Genomic DNA, 18866 nt, shown 5'->3' on the forward strand with positions numbered 1-18866 from the left:
GTCCATAATATTGACAATTATTAAGTAATCCTAACAAATGCAAAACTGCAAAACACATCATTCATTGTCTCTCAACTTCTTAACAAAGGTGAGTTCACATTATCCCACCAGTAAGTTTGAATAATACATGGACAACATCACTACTGAATAATCACCCAATATCGAGTAGTGGACCTCTTCTTGCAAAAACTCATCCAATTATCTTCCCCTACTTGCACAACCACCTAGCTGCTTCTCAAAAGGGTGTTCCTGAATTGCAATCTTTAGCATTTGTGTAGTTTAGGTGGGAAAAAAAAAAAATCACAGACACAAATACAGACATGGAGAGAGAGAGAGAGAGAGAGAGAGAGAGAGAGGGAGAGTATAATTCTGTTGTGTCAGAGAGAGGGAGAAAAAAGGAGAGTGCAAAATTACAATTCACCCCTATTTTTATAGAACATGTGTCAACAATATTATAGGGGACTTCCAAAGCATCCATAAATCCCCTATTACTAAATTAATAATTAACCCCCAATGGTCGGGGCATGTCCTAATATACACCGAAGGCTGTGACAGATTAAAGTGCCAACCAAGGCCAGGAGTTAGCACCTTATAGACTTCAATAGCTTTACAAACGTAACCCCAAAAAAATCATCTTGCGTTCAAGCTTCTAAAGTTGTAGATTGTCGCCGTTGGTCTTCAGCTCATCCGCAAAATCAGGGCTTCGAGTAAGCCTGTGAAAGAAATCAAAATAAGAAATACATTGAAACGACGCAGATGATTTTCCAATTCCTTGACGTTAAACATGACAAAGTTTAGGGACGAGGAGTTTCAACCAGGTTAATTAGAATGATGAAGTGCCCACTGAAGAGTATCCAGTGGCTTTTAACTCCTTGAGAGTGCTTGCTAACCAGTCCAAGCCCTCATAAAGTCCGTCTCCTTTAAGAGCGCAAGTCCCTTGTATATGCCATTTTCTGTTCTTAAGATCATAAAGCCCCAGTCCTTCACACACTTCCATTGGTGTCATTGCTCCTTTCTGAATACAGGGGGAAATATAATAAGATCCTGTGACTTCTATTTTTTTAGCTTCATTCGTCACTATATATATGATCAAAATACAAAATAAAAAAAGAAAGAAAGAAAAGAAAAGAGAAGAGAGTAGCGTTTGGTTGATACTTGTTATTAGTTGATTTCCCTGCAAAATTTGAACTCACTTTTTTCTTTCACCATGCAAATGCACAACATTGACAAGAAGATAGCATAAATGAAGATAGATTTTCACAACATAGTAGAGGCAGTTGTTATGTGTGATTCTCTCTTACAAGAATGCGGGAAACATACAGCTTCAAGAACTTGCAAAGATCAGCATTACAAAAATCAAGAAGCTATGAGAATTATCAAACTGGTCCCAAAAGAAAAGGTAAGAAACAACAATTAGGTATATCTGGCTGTTAAACACTAACCAAGGTTGTTTCACTAAGCTTTGAAAATCACATGAAGATGGATGCAATTTTCATCTAATGTTAATAAAACAGGCACGAAAAGCCTGGCAGTGAAGGAGTGAGCATCTTCACAGTCTAGGTTGCTTCTGGTTGGATGTTCTGTTTAGGGGTATTTATGTACTTTGGACTTCTTTAATATGAACACATGTTTATGGGAGGGAACCTTAATTCTGGGTTTTCTTTCAATAGCCGTGTATAGTTTATTCGTCTTCTCTCTCTCTCCTCTCTTACTATATCATTCTTAAAACTTTTCTAGTTCATTTAATATACCTTTATTTTTCTTTAGGGTAAATTACACTGAGACCCTTCTGAAGTTTATATTTATTGCAGTTCCCCCTCACATTTGAGAAATTACACTAACCTCCCTTATCAGTGTAATTATTTGACGGTATTAACTTTTAAGTTAAAATGACATATTTACCCTTAACCTTTACATATACTTTAAAGGGTACATTACATTGACACCCCCCTGAGGTTTCAATTTAATACGAATCCCCCCCTGACATTTAAAAAAAATAAAAACTAATTTAACAAAAATAAATATGAAGAAAGATATTTAATTTGTAAAAAATTATATAAAAATGATAATTATCTTTTATTTTTTACTTCTTAACCAAATAAATTTTTAATTTTTTAAAAAAATTTCTAAAATAAATTTCTAAAAATCAAACCATACATAGTCTAAGAATCTTTTGATAAGTCATTTCTTACATTGGTAACTTATTTAATTATTTGTTAATTTTACGACATTTTTACCATCTAAGGCCTGTTTGGTAACCATTTCGTTTTCAGTTTATATTTATAAAAATTGTCATAAAAACTTGTTTGATAATTTTTTTAGTTTATAAATGGTTGTCTCAATTTGTAAATTTGAGGAAAAAAATTTAAACTCAAAAAATGCGTTTACGTTGGTTTTTAAATAGAAATTAAAATTTTGACTAACAATTTTTTTTTTCAATTAATTTTTTTTCAACTAACACTAACCCGGGGGGCAATTGGTAATGCTATTTTAAAACATTGGGGAGGGGATTGTAATTTCTAAAATGTGGGGAGAAATTGTATTAGTTGCAAACCTCAAGGGGTGTCAATGTAATTTACCCAGTGAGGACAAAATAGGTATTTAAAAAAATTAAATTGCTAACATTAGCAAAATCTATTAGTTGACTTAACAGTCAACTAACTGAGGGAGCACTCTGTAATGAAACTTTAAACCTCAGGGAGGGGGATGAAATTTTCAAAAGGTGAGGAGAGAACTGTAATAAATATAAACCTCAGGAGTGTCAATGTAATTTACCCTTTTCTTTATTTTTTGAAAAGACACGCTTTTTCAGAAATCTCCAATCAGGTTGTGTTTTGGTCAAACCAATGTTTGTGGAGCACCATCAGTAGGTGACGCCTAGGGTTTCTGGAGCGTACCCATACCTGTTTGCAGTTTGAGGATATTTTTTGGACAGGGATTCAACTGGGGCATTTCCCTGCCATACAGTACTTCTTTCTTCTGGGTTTCTTCAGTTATATAAGTTGTTTATTCTTCAATAAGCTTCTTTTTTTTTTTTAAATAATCGAGAACCCACCTCGGGCAAGGCCATTTGAACCCACCCTAGGAAGGTAATAAATAACATGGGAAGCGTACCTACTTACCAACTTGGATGGCCCCTCCAGCGTTTCAATGCGCCTTTCGTTGTTGATATTTGTCTGCTTTTGTGAGGATTACTTGGGATTGTTGGATTTGTTAGCGTTTGAATCAGTTGGGTAGTAGTTTTTTTGTTATGGACATGCAGAAGGGAGTAAGGTCTCCACAAGCAGTGGGAAATGTAAAATTCAGGAAAAGGAATCAATTGTCAGAGAGCGGGGTTGAATTGTGTTGGGACTCTTGGTAATAGCCAATCTATTCAGATTATCCCAATTAAGTTGAATGGTCCTACCTATTTTGTAAGGTCTTGTTCTTTTGTAGTCTGCCTATTATCGCCCATCTCTTGACTGGTTAATACTGGGGCCCTCAAGGAACCCGTTGAAGATGGACCCGCATGAAATAAGTAGCCTTCAAAGAATGCTCTTGTCATGACCTGGTTGATTAACTCCATACATCCCACTATTAGTCATACTTTTTTGTTGATGGACACAGCACATAAGATTTAAACAACAGCAACACAAAACTACTCTCAGAAGGGTAATAGGCGTGTGAATTTTAGGGGGAAAAAATTGTGAGTTGGATATGAAGGATTGGTCTCTTGCTGTGTACTCTTCCAAGTTGAGTAACTTGTGGCAGGAGCTTGACTATTACAAGAGATTTTAGGCTGTTTGTTCCACAGATGCAGTCATATGTCAGCAAAAGGTGGAAAATGAATGAGTTTATGATTTTCTCATTGGTTGAGTCAAGAGCCTTTTCCACCCTTAGAGAGGCCCTATGCCATGGTTCAGTAGAAGGAGAGTCAGCGTAGTGCTATGGTGCATCTCTCTAGTCAGGACTACTCTGCTTTGGTTGTTATTACTACTCCATCAAAAAAAAAACCAGGTTAGACTAAGTCAGGGAGTAAGGGCAGCTCAATTGATTGTGATTTGTCGAAGTGTGATTATAGTAGGAAAGAGTGGCATGACAAGCAGCATTACTGGAAGTTAAATGGTCACCCCACTTGGGGGTTGACGTGGTGGACCTCTGCTAGCACTTCTGGTAACACTAATGCCCTTTCTCAGGATGAGGTGCTAACCCTCCAGCATCTCATAGCTCGATTTAACACTTTGACTCCTATAGCTTCTACTTCCTCTTCTAACTTTGCTTACACAAGTATTCTTGTTAGTGTACTTGGTACCTATTCTAACAGGTTCTTCTGGTATTTTCTATTTCTACATTACATTCCTTGTTCTGGTAAGGACAAGGTTAGAGCTGCTGATGGTTTTTGTCCTCTGTATCTGGGAAGGGTTCTATTCACTGATCTTCAAAAATTTCTCTCATCTATTCTTCATGTTCCAATGTTTTTAACTAACTTACCCTCTGTTAATAGTGCCGCTCCTCCTTAAACTGCTCGTGCTTGGTCACATTTTTTCCTACACATTGAAGTTGTTTTCTCTCTGGTGGGGGCAAATATGTACTTCCAATAACTTAATCTTGTGTGTCTATTGACCTGTTATAAAACAAGTGGTATACCACTAAGTGATAAGATAATTTAGGAGGGAAACTGAAACCTTGTCCCGTCAACTTGGGGAGAAAATGTTTTGTTGCATCCCACATGGGGAACTTGGCAACTTCGAAGAAAACCCTCCCCAATACAAAGGGAAAGACTTCTCATGTTTACTTCCAAATTCACATGAGATTCCTCTTTAAGGGGATAACCATTAAGAGAGTCTTTTAGTTATTATTTTTGTGTATACATGTTAAAAGAAAGGATCTATATACTTTGGAAAAAAGGGAAAAGATCAATATAAAGTTTGGAAAAAACTAACTATGAGCATTACAATTCAGGTAAAATGCATATATAGATCATATGAACATAACATCACAAGGAATAAGACATTATCACCATTGGATATCTAGAAAGAAGCAAGCAGATTAATGGCACCATGACTAATGACATTTAACACAAGCAGCACATGCTCCATATAAATGCTTTCATCAGGGTTGTTGGGTTCACTGGATGGTTATACATGTTCCACTGCATCTGATTCCATGTAGCATGGATGTGAACGCAACATTGATTCAACACAATAATGACAAATTGAGACCACAATTTCTGATATTTGTAGTAGTGCAGAGTGACTATACAGTAGCATTCAAGGTTCCATTTTTTCCCCACATCTCCATTCTTCTCTAATTTGGAAATGTACAAAAATGGGTATCTTTAGTCTCAATCATAAGAGTACCTATACACCATACTCCTAAGTTTCATTTTTTTAAACAAATAAGCCTTGTTGCTAACAAAAGGAAACACAACAACTATATTAATATCTCTCTATATATATAAGAACCGCTTAGCTGCTTGAGGTTTGTCTTTTCTTTCCGATTTTACTCTTTCAATTTGAATAATTTACTAATGGTGATCTATATATTGAGGGAAGGTTTTTTTCGTAATTACGCAAACATTCTTGGTCAATTATGAAACATAAATCTTTTATTTTTTAACAAATTACAAATATACCCATAAGGTTTGTTTAAAATATGAATCAATCCTATAATATTAGAAATTACAACTATCGTTTGTTATAAATTTTCATTTAACACAATCCTCAGGGGAAAAGAAAAAAAAAAAAAAAACTATTCTCCTATGCAATAATAAATTATCAAAATTGTTTATTGAAAAATATTTCTCATATCATTAAGAACTATTAATTAACTTAATGATTTATTTATTAACAAAATGGTTAACTGAAAAATATTTTTCATATCATTAAAAAATTTCAATTTACTTAATGATTTACTTATTAATAAAATTGGTCATTTGTTATGCGGGTATGATTTATATATTAATAAAATTAGTCATTTGTATATATATTTATTTTCTTCTGCGTCTTTATTAGTTTAGTAAGTTATCTTAGTAATTTTTTTTAGATGAGAGAATCATCTTAGTATTTGTTTTATATCTATCTGTTGAGAAAAGTTACACACTATAATTCTTTTGCTTTTTCTTTTTATAAATTCGGAAGAAATGTTAAAAACTCATAAATTCACCCAAAATGATATGATAATAGAATTGGAGTCTATATCACTGGGTATCTAACAAATCAGAAAATAATACATATCACACCACATAATTCCATCATATATTTAATGATTTATTCTATTTAATTTTATAGAACAATATTTTAATTTTTTTAAAATTATTAAAATACGAAACTTTAACATACTGTAATAATAACCCGTGCCTTGCACGGGCTTTTTAAACTAGTATATATATATCTATGACAAAATTGATTAAACACCAAGTATAAAACTATTATCCCCAATATATGATTTAGTATGATTTATTTTTTTGCAGGTAGCGTTTCAGATTTTTCAGAGTTCAAATCCATGCACCAGTTTTGCATCCTCATTCGATGGGTCTAAATATACGGACATATAATTACTTCATAAACATGAATAGATGACTTGGAAATAACTAATCTAACATACCATGTCCTGTTTGTTTGCAAACACCAGGATGATGCTGTTAAGCATAAATGGATCTCTTATGATGGCCTGAAAGAAGAATAAGCCAAGTGAGTAACCACGCTCACAACTGGATTCCTTAGTCAAAAACCATATAAAAGATATGACCTGAAACTCTTGTTTTGCTTTTCCGATTCTCTCTCGATCCAAAGAGTCCACAACATAAATCTGAAAATATGGAAGACGGAAGTCATCAACCTATGCGAGTGGATATCCTAAACTTTAAAAATTGCATCTAGACAAGAAGGGGCTTCTCTCTTTTTCTTTTTTTTCCCCTTTGTCGGTGTCTGGGTGGGTGGGGGGATGTAAACAACGCAAATATGATGCACTAAATTAATGCTATGCCACCTAGCCATTGAGAAAAAGCCACTACCACAAATCAAATATTAAAAGGCATAAATCCAGCTAAAGCAAGGACAGCAATTTAAAAATGTGCAAAAATTGATAACTAGAGAAGACATCAGCAACATTGACTAGAAAACTTATTGTTACCAGTCCATCAGTGTTATTGAAGTAATGCCTCCATAGTGGCCTTAATTTCTCTTGTCCGCCTACATCCCACACTGTGAATACCACATTCTTATACTGCACTTTCTCCACATTGAAACCTACACAATATACATGAATTTTAATCAAATCACGTATAATCAATATTTAGCTCTAAACTTCAATAACATACCAAATTGTGCTTTTGACCATCAAGCTAATTCCAAATGCACAAATAATGAAATGTTTGGAAGACAATAAAAGTAATGCAAAAATGTTATAACTATGTGAACCAAAGGAGAAATCCAAAGAAGCCATCCTACCAAGCTACCATTCAACGTTTGAGCAGAGTTATAAGTCCAAGGCTATAAACTGATAGCTGATGGTCTCAGATAACAAATTACAAGAACACTGGTAAGGATGGATGCAAAGGCAACCAACGTTGATTTTTATATAATCTTTTGTAGTTGTGTGTTCACGTTAACTAATAGACATGAGAATTCTAACTAAAAAAATGAAAATAAGTGTCATTACATTTGCAATAGGGCAGCCCTATTGCATGAACAATAGTGGCTTTTGCCAAATCAAAGTACAGTTGTTTAAAGCAATTAGCAATTGTACTCTGCTTGAGCAAAAGCCATAATTGTTCTGGCTATAATAGCAACCTAATAGCAAAGGACCAAAGTATATAGATAACTGCACTCCCAAAAACAGAGCTATAGTAAAACATATACCAAAAGCAATACATGTGCGTTGCAAATACAGTTTTTCCAATCATTGGAATGAATCCTGCATCAAATTCCTGATTTACAGAGTTTTCATACAACACAACACATGTCAAAGACAAACCAATTGTGGAGATATACATATACATTGCTATTATTCACTTGTGAAAGAAAGATAAAGGAAGTAAATCGAAACCATATAAAGTTTTACCATGAGCAAACTATATCCATTGAGCAAATATAGGTTCGATCAAGACTTGTTATATTTCCGTGATATGGAACAAGTTGGACTTCTAGATTACTAGTGGTGAGATTCTTTTTCTTATGTTTTCAACCAACTAACTTTTAACAAAATTTGGAGACTTCCTTTTTATAGAATTTCATAAAAATTTTGTATATTTTGAAGAAGGAATATGCTATACAAAAAATAAATAAATAAATACATTAACAAACTTTTCTTACAAACTGATGTGGCAAGGAGTGATACAACTTTGGAATGTGCAATGAGGCCCAGTTTCACATCAGTTTGTAAGGAAAGTTTGTATAGCACTACTCTTTGAAGAATGTTAAAATACATAGGATTTTTTCTCTCTCTCTCTCTCTCTCTCTCTCTCTCTCTTTGAATTTAATATTTGACAATACTTGCTACCTAGAAATATTTTCTTTCTGGCCTTCATGATGAAAGTGATCTATACAGCAACTCAAAAAGCAATAAAACATGTAAAAGACTTCTCATAGCCAGAGACATACCAATTGTAGGAACAGTTGACAACACTTCTCCAATGTGCAGTTTGTACAGGATGGTTGTTTTACCAGCAGCATCCAAGCCAAGCATCACAACCTACAACAGTTAATTATGAATCACAATCATACAAACCAAGGCACGTATCAATAAATAGCATGAACAACCAGCACACACCAATCTCAAATCAAAATTTGAACGGTTCAATTCAACATTTTGGAGGAAAAGCCAAAATGTCATTTGCCTACTAAATGTTAGACATAAGCACTAAATGAAAAGCTACAGTTCCACAACATAGAAGAAGAATGTAAATATATTTCCCTAAATACATATGAACATCTCAAAAGGAAACACGGAACAAAATTCTAGAAGTGATAAGACACAAGTCAAATGAGAAAAAACAAAGAAATGACAAATGTCAAACCACGATTATAAAACATGGGTTACTTTTAACAAGACAAAACAGAAACGTGGTTTTGGGGGGGGAGAGGTGGAAGAGGGGGTTGGGGTCTTGCAAAAGTGTGATTTCTAAAATATATAAAATGAACACCACACATATGCGTCAAGGAAAGAATGACCCGGAAAAAAAAAAAAATTCACCTAAAATGTTACAAATAAAGAATCTTCTATCATACAAACACTTGCGCAAGCATATGGAATACATGTTCGAGTTTTGACAAATGATATAATTGTCCACTATTCTGACATGGTTGCTTCAAAATGTGAAAAGTGCTCGTACTAAAAGTGCTATGTTACAAAAAATATTTTTTATTCTACAAAATAAAAAGAGATTTCTACAAATTTATCCAAAAAAAAAAAGAGATTTCTAAAAAGAAATGAATTAGTTGTGTCCTAATGACCATCAATAGGGGAATCAATGGTTTGAAAGCTTAGACACAGACCGACACCTGTCTCATGTACCCAAAGTCTCATGTAGCATCGCTCCATATTACATTCATGTCAATAAAATATTGGCCTTGATGATTTTCCATTTTTTCAAGTTTAGGTGTGCGTGTGTGTGTGTGTGTAAGAGATGGAGAGAGTAGTATATAACATCTTTAAAAAAAAAAAATTAAAAAATAAAAAATAAAAAATAAATAAAAAAAACTATCATACAACCACTCAAAAGTGATTTCATGAAGAACACAAACAAATTATTTGTTCGCACAGCCACTAAATGCACTTGATCTCACCAAGTACAACCTTTATTTTCAATCAATTTGTGCATATTCCTAAAGCTAATTCTACTATTAATCTTTGACAAAACGATGGGGTAAGATCAAGTACCAAAAGGAAGTTCATAAACTTATGAAACAATTTACAAAATTGAGCACAAGTTTGTAATTAAACAGCTCACTTGTTTCTCAAGAAGAGATGGAAACATGCTCGATTGAATAGTTGACCCAACCCCTTGTTGTTTGAAGAAACCCTCCACTTCAATTGGTATTTTTCACAAAAAGCAGATATGAGATAACAAATCTAGTGTTTAACTAAGATTTCGAATAGCAGTCCCAAATTTATGTTTATTATATTTCGCCTCTTCCTCAAAGAAAGATGAACAAACAATTCCCAATAATGGTCCATGCGAATCGGATCATCCATGTAATATAAAGAAACTCTAGATATTTGATAGATTTCTCTTTGAATAAGATCTAAATTCCAATGACAGTTTCATTAGATATCTCACAACAAGAATCCCTCTTTTTCCAATCCAATTCCTCCACCACCACGAACCTCAATTAGATTCATGCATGCTATACTTTTTAGTTATTGGGAGAACACAAGTTCTCTCTTTGGGATTTAGAAAACAACCCTCAGAGATCTTTTCTCTCAACTCCCAATTGTACAAAAAGCTTTAAAAAGTAATATTTAACCTATACAATGTATCATTTAACTCTATACCATCAAAAGGTCACCACAAATGATCCGCATAAGGCATGGGAAATTAGAAGCCAGGACTTCTTCCTCCTCTTCCCGACTTTAGTAGACCCCCACCAACTATGAAAAAGCTCTGTCGCTCCATAAGGAAATACCCACTCCATCCCAAATCAAGATAAAAACGTCTTAAGCTCTCTCACCACTTGACAATTGATAAGGACATGACTAAACGATTCACCACCTTGCATCTTCATCTTATTTACACACATAGCACCAATTGGTGGGTGGGTTGGGGGTTTGTGTTGTCTGCTCAAGGAGGATCCTGGTGTTTGACATTCAGCAAAGAAAGGACACTTGTTCCTAATTGGTGGTGTATCATGCATGTTTACGAAGACAAGGATATTAGAGGACCATCTTCTTATTAATCTGAAGGTGGTCAGGGAAATTTCCTGTCGATTGTTGGCGTTACTTAAGCAGCATTGGCTGATATAATGCCTTAGTCAAAGAAATGGTAGAATAAGAACGAAAAATAACTATTGAAATTCTGCATTGCTTTCTTTGATTGATATGGTGAATTCTGGGAAGGGAATCAACGAACCTTTGAACGTGTGGAGAAGCTGATTCATAGATTACATATATATATATATATATAAACACTTCATATCAACCATTTACACATATATAGCAGATCACTATGTTTGGGGCTTTGTTTTGCAGTGTTCATTTGAGACTGAAGTAAACAAAACAATTTGTAATCTTAGGAGGTCAGCCAACCTTAAATTTTCCCCTAGGACTCGTTTAAGAAAATACTAAAGGGTTCACAAAAATACGAATAATTCCCACTCTACCAAAAAAAAAAAAAAAACAATAACAATAAACAATTAAAAGGATGCCACAAAATGTTTCTGTTTCGAATCTAAAACCACAAGAACCGACTCATCACCCCCAAAAGACGAACGAATGTAACCTAATAAAATAAAAAATCGACATAAAAACAGAATAAAATTATGACAACAATTACAATGAGAAACAAAAATTAAGCAACAACGGCTTAATCTGCAGCACTCTGATGTCCAATAGCTATTCAGGTGTACAAATAACATACATATTTGTAGAGAGAGAGAGAGGGTACCCGCATCTCAGAATTGCCGAAGAAGGTATCGAAGAGCTTGCGAAATGCTTGTCCCATGGCGTATTTTGATCAGCGATTACTTTCTCTGCCTCTCTCTCTCTCTAAAAGGATCAGATTGAGCTCGAGCAAGCGTCGACGATCGAACTTTTCTTTGACAATGAGAGCACAGATGTATAAATCAATTAATTTTCGATGATCGGAGAGAGAGAGAGAGAGAGAGAGAGAGAGAGAGAGAGAGTTTGTTCAGCCCCGGTCACAGGTTGCTTTCTATTTCTTCCAGGTTTATTTTTTTTATTTTTTATTAGGGAATCTTTAGCCAGAGCTCCAGATCAGCAGATTGCAAACAAAGAGCAATGGTAGAGGGTCCAAATTCTGTGGCTCAAATGTGGCTCAAATGGCCAAAACGACGTCGTTTTGAGTACAAAACAATATCAAAATGGCCAAAACGACGTCGTTTTGGCCATTTGAGCCACATTTGAGCCACAGAATTAGGGCCCCCAAACATTTTTCGCAAACAAATTGGGAAGAACAAAAATAAGGCAATTACCTGGAAGTGCCATTTAAAAGAGGAGAAATTTATTTAGTTTTATAAATTTTTTTTTTAAATATTTTCAAAAGTTTATTGTGTATTTTTTTTCATCATTTTTTTTTTTTTTTTTTTTGTGTATTTCTTCTTCTTTTTCTCTTTTTCTTCTTTTCTGGTGATTAGCAATCACTTCTTATTTCTTCTCCTTCTCTTTCTCTTTCTAACATATAGTTATCGGCGACCCGTGACCATCATTGATTGGGATTCACGGGCAACTACCGAACATCGACTCCTTACTTCACCATCACCAATGGCGAATGAGACAAGTTTTTGGCGAAGAAGATAAGTAGATCTACATGATAACAGATTAGATCTAAATCAAAAATAGTTATCAGAGTACAATCTTCTCTATATATCTGTTTCTCTCTTTCGATCTCTCAGTTTTTTTACCTTTTCTCTACTGCACACTTCTATTTTCCTGTTTTAATGGAGAAAATTTTTAAATTATGAACAAATTATTTTCGAGTTTTAGTTACATGTTGTGAAAACTGTAAGATTTTACAATTTCAATTTTTTTGGTGCTGGAATGAATTACGCTTTAAAATTGTAAAATTTTATAGTTTCATAATATTCTTTAGAACTGTAAAATTTTATAATTTCACAACATGTTTTTCAGTTTGATTAATAAGGATAAATGCTTAATAGAATTATATTTTGAAACTGTAACATTTTACAATTTCAAAGCTTACTTTTTAGTTTGACCAATATTGGAGATTATTTGTTTAAACCCTATAAAAATTAAAAAATAATATATATATATATATATTTCCCATTGTTGTTATTTATTTTTAATTTTTTTTCAAGTTATCGATATTTAGCACATTTATTATTTTTTTCACTACAATTTTTTTATTTATTTTTTTCGACAATATTCTAGACATTCCAGTAAATATTCACAAAATTTCTTGACATCCAGCGAATATTTTGGACATTCCGATGACTTTCAATGTCATTCAGAACACTCTGGCAATATCCCAGCGAACTTCTGATGATACTCCAACGAACTTTCCAGTAATGTTGAATATTCCGGTGAGTTTTCGGTGACCGTCTGATGAAAATCCAGCAGTAGTAGGATGTAACAGCGTTTTTAAATTTATATATATAAAAAAATAAAAAATAAACAAAAAGAGATTTTTTGTAACAATTAAAAATATATATGACAAATTAGTGCAAGTATTTTGTTTTAAAATTAGATGGATTTTGAATTTTGTGTATCAGACTTACTATTAAGTACCAAAAAATAATTACAAAACTGAGTGGAATTAAAATAATGGATAAATTAGATTGTTAGTGCTTGTATTATTTTGGTCTTTATATTTTGATACTGATATTTTAGTTTTGTCTCACATTAATCTAATTGTTAATATTGTTTTATGGTGAATGCATACATGAACAACATGTGTCATATTTTTAAAAGTAAACTTGATCAATTTAGTAGCTCAATTTCAACTAGTTGAATGAATTTTTTTGGTCAAAAATCCCAACATTATTAATTGGACTAAATTGATGTAAAATCTAAAATTAAAGGTTAAAATTGAATTAGTTGAAACTATAAAGACTAAAATGTTACAAGTTTCCCTAAAATAATTACATTAGACATGAAAAAACATAGAGTGATTCTACATACACTACAAAAGTATCTCCTTGCACCCTTAAAATATTAAAATTTTATTTTATTTTGAGTACTACTATTAGCACCCCATGAATTATTTTGGATCTCTCAATTTTTAGCCTTTTTTTAATTAAAATAATAACCTCAAATAAAATTACTAAAAGGATATCATTAATTTTGGGACACCCCATCTTGCAATTAAACTCACACACCACTACATCATGAATTAGGATTTATGAGAGCACTCACCTCCATCACCACCCATCCATTTTTCACAAATCTCACCTTCAAAAACTACCCACCCTCAAAACCTTGAAAATCCTTTGGCAACAATATTCCAACGATAACAGTAGCAACCATTTGATTACCCATACTTCTCCGACAATGATATTAAGTGGAAGTTGTTTCGGCAAGTACAACTTCATGAGATGAGAGGAGTACAACAATGAAAGTTCAGAGGAAGTTCATGACTTTGATCATATTCTTTGCTCAAAGGAGATTAGCCTTATAAGGGTAAGTTTCTTGAAAAAAAAAATGGCAAAAATAATAAAATATGTTCGTCATTTTTTTGGGACTGAACTCCCGAACATATGACTGAAATTCAGGAACATAGTCCGAAACATTGTTTATTTGTTTGGGAATCGGTAACTGAACATTTATTATTTGTTCGAAAATCGATAACCGAATTTTAATCACCGAAGAAAATGATGAAGCGGCAGAGAGAGAAAGAGAGAAAGAGAGAGAGAGAGAGCAGAGAGCAGAGATAGTAATCACACTTGGCTCTTCTTCTTCTTCTTCTTCTTCTTCTTCGTGGGTTTTTTAGAATTTTTGGAAGAGATTTTTTTGGAGTGTGGGGAGTGTGCATTCAATTGAATGGGTAAAATGTTTTCACAAAGATAATTTTGGTATTATTTGGCAAAACAAAAGAAATTTTAAGAGTTTCAAAATTTATAAGTCGGAGTTTAAAGAAATGGGAGATCCAAAATAATAGATAAGATACTAATAACACCGCTTTTTATTTTTTTACAATTTTCATAATACCACTCGCATCCCTACCATTACTCTTCTCCTTACGCCCAAATCTTTCAAACCCTTCTTTACCTCCACCCCATCACCACCACCTCCATCAGCCCACCATCGTAATCAACAACCCCAAGAACAAACCCATTATCTACCATTCTTCGATACACCGAAAACGCCGAAGAACCCATGCTCAACTTAGCAAAACACATCAAAAGAGAGCTATAACAAGGGTCTCGCATGTAATCGCATCCATTAACTCCATAATCTCATCATCACCATTACACTTTTTGATCAGAAAAATTATAGTCTTGTGTGAAATCATAAATAAACCACAAAATACCATTACCTTCAACAAATGAATTCTACTATCTAAGTCATAACAATGCGTTGATTGATTGCTTTCATACCCATCTAGAAAGCCAAACCTCAAGCTCGATGTTGTGATTGTGCTGTGCAAACATTGGAAGCTGCATCTAGAGGAATTTGAGAAACTAGTAATTTTAAGGGAAACCCTACTCCTCCTCTAGCGGCGCTAATCTCCCAGCGAAGGCGTGGACGTTCATTTTGTTACATTCTCTCTCTCTCTCTCTCTCTCTCTCTCTCTCTATATATATATATATATATATATAAAGGATGTGTTGATTTAAATTTTGAAACAAAACAAACTCCATCTATATATTTGCTTAAAATTTGAGGCTTTTGTTTTGAATTATTAAAACTCCATGTCTTTGTTCAATAGCTCTGTCTCTCTCTCTTAAATCTTCCTTCTTGTATGATTTGTTCATATTTTTGTTCTTATATGATTTGGGTATTGAACCTCGAGAGGATAAGGTTATGTCTGTTAATGGAGTAGGCTATGAGACCCGAAGCACCGAGACCAAACCAGAGTGGTGGCGTAGTGGTGGCGGATTGGCAGTGACAGTGGTGGGCCGGTGGAAGTGGTCCTGATGGGGTGGAGTTGGAAAAACTAGGGTTTGAAAAAGGAAAATGAGTGAGAGCACTAATTAGTGCTATCACTAATGATGTGGCAATGGTCTCATCCACTGCCACAGTGCTGTTGTGTCTGTTTTTTTTTTTTAAATAGATGCCAACTCATTAGTGCTAGTTTAGAGCATCACTTTTAGTAGTATGTATCATTGTTGTTCTCTCATTACTGCTAGCTATCCCTCTACCTTATCAAAGCTATAATGAAATTTTCAATGAGTTCTCCTAGAACAATTTACTAAAGTTTAAAGTTGATGAATTTATATTGTCATTGACTAAAGTTAGTAAAATTCATCCATGAAAATTTACAAAAATTAGTGAAATTAGTTAATGTAAATTTATTAAAGTAGATGAAATTTCAAAGATCCCAAAATAGTGCAATTTCTAATTGAATGTTGAAAATTAAAAACTTCGTGGCCATTTGCAAAACTTGGTGCTTTATTTTAAATTTAGGTTTAGAAAATTAAAAATTAGTACAATATTAATTCATTTATTAAAAAAAATTCAAAATTCTCTGCTCTATAACAGAAAGGAATTCTTTTGTTATATGACATAAAAATAAGCAAACTTAGTAGCTAAAAATCAACACCACCACCAACCACAACTAATAGAACTAAAAGCATATAATATTTCTCTAGTTGGCATATAGAGCTTCTTAGAGTTTTTTTTTTCCCCTCCTAAATGCCTTCATTTTGTGAAAGGCATTCATCTTTCTATTAATCGAGGTAAGGACAAGGTGGTTTGAGGAAAGACTAGCTATGCTGAGTATATGGTCAAATCTGGATATTCAATAGCCCTAGAACAAAAGTGTTGAATGCTCAATCTTGAAATAGATCAACAGATAGAATTGGAAAGAAGCTTTGGATTTTTAATCTGCCTTGAAGGGGGCACAATTACTCAAGCCCATTTGTATAAGACCAAATCTGGCAAGAGTAAGGTCCCCACTCTGAAGTGGGCTGAGCTAAGGGTCAATCTTGGCCTATTTCCCACTCAGAAGTAGGAAAGGCCATGGGCCCAGCCCAAGCTCCCTTTGTCACTCTAGTGTAGGCCGAGGTAGAGGCCCAACCTTGGCCCTTTTCCAACTCTGAAGTGGGCAAGGCCATAGACCTAACTCTGGCACCCATCTTCACTCCGAAGTGGGTAAGTCCATGACTTAGGCTCCATAGCCTCCACTCACTCTGAAGTGAGTTAAGTTGAGTTAAACTCAAACAGAACAACCAACACCATGTGAGTGAAGGGCGTGGTGAACAGAACTGCTTAACAGAGTCTTTACTCTCCTTCAATAAGAAGTGACCGAGCATAACGATTGAGTGCTAGGTGGCAGAGAAAGGAACTTGGTGAACAAGCCAGGCATTCCCTATAACAGATAACCTTACTCTCCTTTGTAAGGGATTGATCTTTTTACACACTCGTTTTCGCTACTCTCTTTCTACCAAACTCCAATACTGACTCGATCGTTGGAGGGGTTTTCGACCAAACCCCGATCGAACAGTGTCACGACCCAAACTCGCCCCTATGGGTTTAGCACCATAACTGGCCAGTAATCCGTGATTACCGAAGGCCTGCTCAACAGTAATGACAATAATACAAAGTAAATGGGCTGGCGGAAGCGAAAACAGTAAATAAAAGATACCCAATGAGCTGTGACAATCTGGATGCAAAAAGACTTTTTATAAACATGCCATACCTGATAACCAAAACATATGTACATGCGACATACACATAAACATCCATGTCAAGGACCAAATCCCTAACGATAACTGTACAGTCAAGTCTTAAACATTTATTACAGATCAGAAACAAAAGGGTGAAATTGAGACACCCCAAAATAGCCTTAGCTTGAACAGACTCGGAACCTCGAGGTGAGGCACGGTGGTTGGCTTGACAAAACGGGAGCTTAACTTGACGCTCTTAGCATCGGTCCGGTGCCTGGACACCTACATATAAATATAAACAGTGAGCTAAAGCCCAATGAATAACAGCTGTGTAAAGAGGTTAAGAATGAATGTCCTTTCAGTAATTAAACAGTCATATCAGTCATTTAGAAACCAAAGCAGTCATATGTGGTACATCCAATAGCAAAACAGTACAGTAGGTCTTAACAGACCGAACAGTCAGTTGATGGCCATCATAACGGTAAACAGTAGTAGTTCCAACATGGGAACTGACAGAGATCTCTGTAACAGTAGCAGTAGCAGTAACAGTAACAGTATGTTGCTATGGATGCCACGAGTACAGTTTATAAATAGGCCAAACATTCATTCATTGAACAATAGCATTTCAGTAAGCAGTACAGTTGATCATTCAGAAAATAATCATAATTGAACATATCTTCACAACATTGTTACTCATAGAGCACTGGGCTACGGATAGACTGATGAGCGTCCTCGGATGCCAATCCTATACAGTTACAGAACGAACACACACTAAGTTACGCATTAGGGAATCAATAACTTAGCCCCTTATCTAGACTTGGTGTGGTTCTATAACATTATCCTCATTAAGATGCCTTAAACTAGGCCTAGGAATGCCTAGGATGGAATGAGAATGCAAAAATGCACTTTAAAACACTTTTCAAATTTTTGCTGAAACAGGGGTTTCCCACGCTCGAGCGAGCGTGCCAAAACAGAGGGGTCGCTCGAGCGTGGACTTCCTCGCTCGAACGGTTTGTAAAAATGCAAAAAGTGCTGGATGTTGAAAATCTTCGCTCGACGCTCGCTCGAGCGTGAGACACAATCCTCGCTCGAGCGTAAGTTCCTTCGCTCGAGCGTGCGTTCCTTCGCTCGAGTGTGCGTCTGCACACGCAGAAAACCTGAGAGCTCGCAATCTACGCTTGAGCCAGCATTCCGTCGCTCGAGTAGAGATCTGAACAAAACGATGGTCGCTCGAGCGTAGAATCCTTCGCTCGAGCGTGGAAGCCAAATCTGGAATTTCCAGATTTGCCTTCAAAGCTCAAACCAAGCATTCAACACATCAAAACTCAACCTTTTGGGCCAATTTTATGGAAAACACTTGCAAACTCATACTACAACATGTTTTGAAGATTAATTTTGTAAAATCAAGCCCAAATGTGAGAC

General features: G+C 34.8%; 1 protein-coding gene across 1 annotated transcript; it reads right to left on the minus strand.

The window, feature by feature from the left end:
• Positions 1–359: 359 nt before the first annotated feature.
• On the minus strand, positions 360–11956 carry ARFB1C (ADP-ribosylation factor B1C). Its single transcript, XM_028243985.2, has 7 exons — positions 11585–11956; positions 8583–8673; positions 7114–7229; positions 6730–6789; positions 6586–6651; positions 816–1015; positions 360–713 (listed from the first exon to the last, which is right to left on the minus strand). The coding sequence occupies exons 1-6, from the start codon at positions 11639–11641 to the stop codon at positions 824–826; spliced, it is 582 nt and encodes a 193-aa protein (XP_028099786.1). The 5' UTR covers positions 11642–11956; the 3' UTR covers positions 360–713; positions 816–823.
• Between the last annotated feature and the right edge of the window lie 6910 nt (positions 11957–18866).

Source organism: Camellia sinensis, chromosome 1 (assembly GCF_055761805.1).
Source record: "Camellia sinensis isolate YWXY chromosome 1, ASM5576180v1, whole genome shotgun sequence".
Lineage (NCBI taxonomy): Eukaryota > Viridiplantae > Streptophyta > Magnoliopsida > Ericales > Theaceae > Camellia > Camellia sinensis.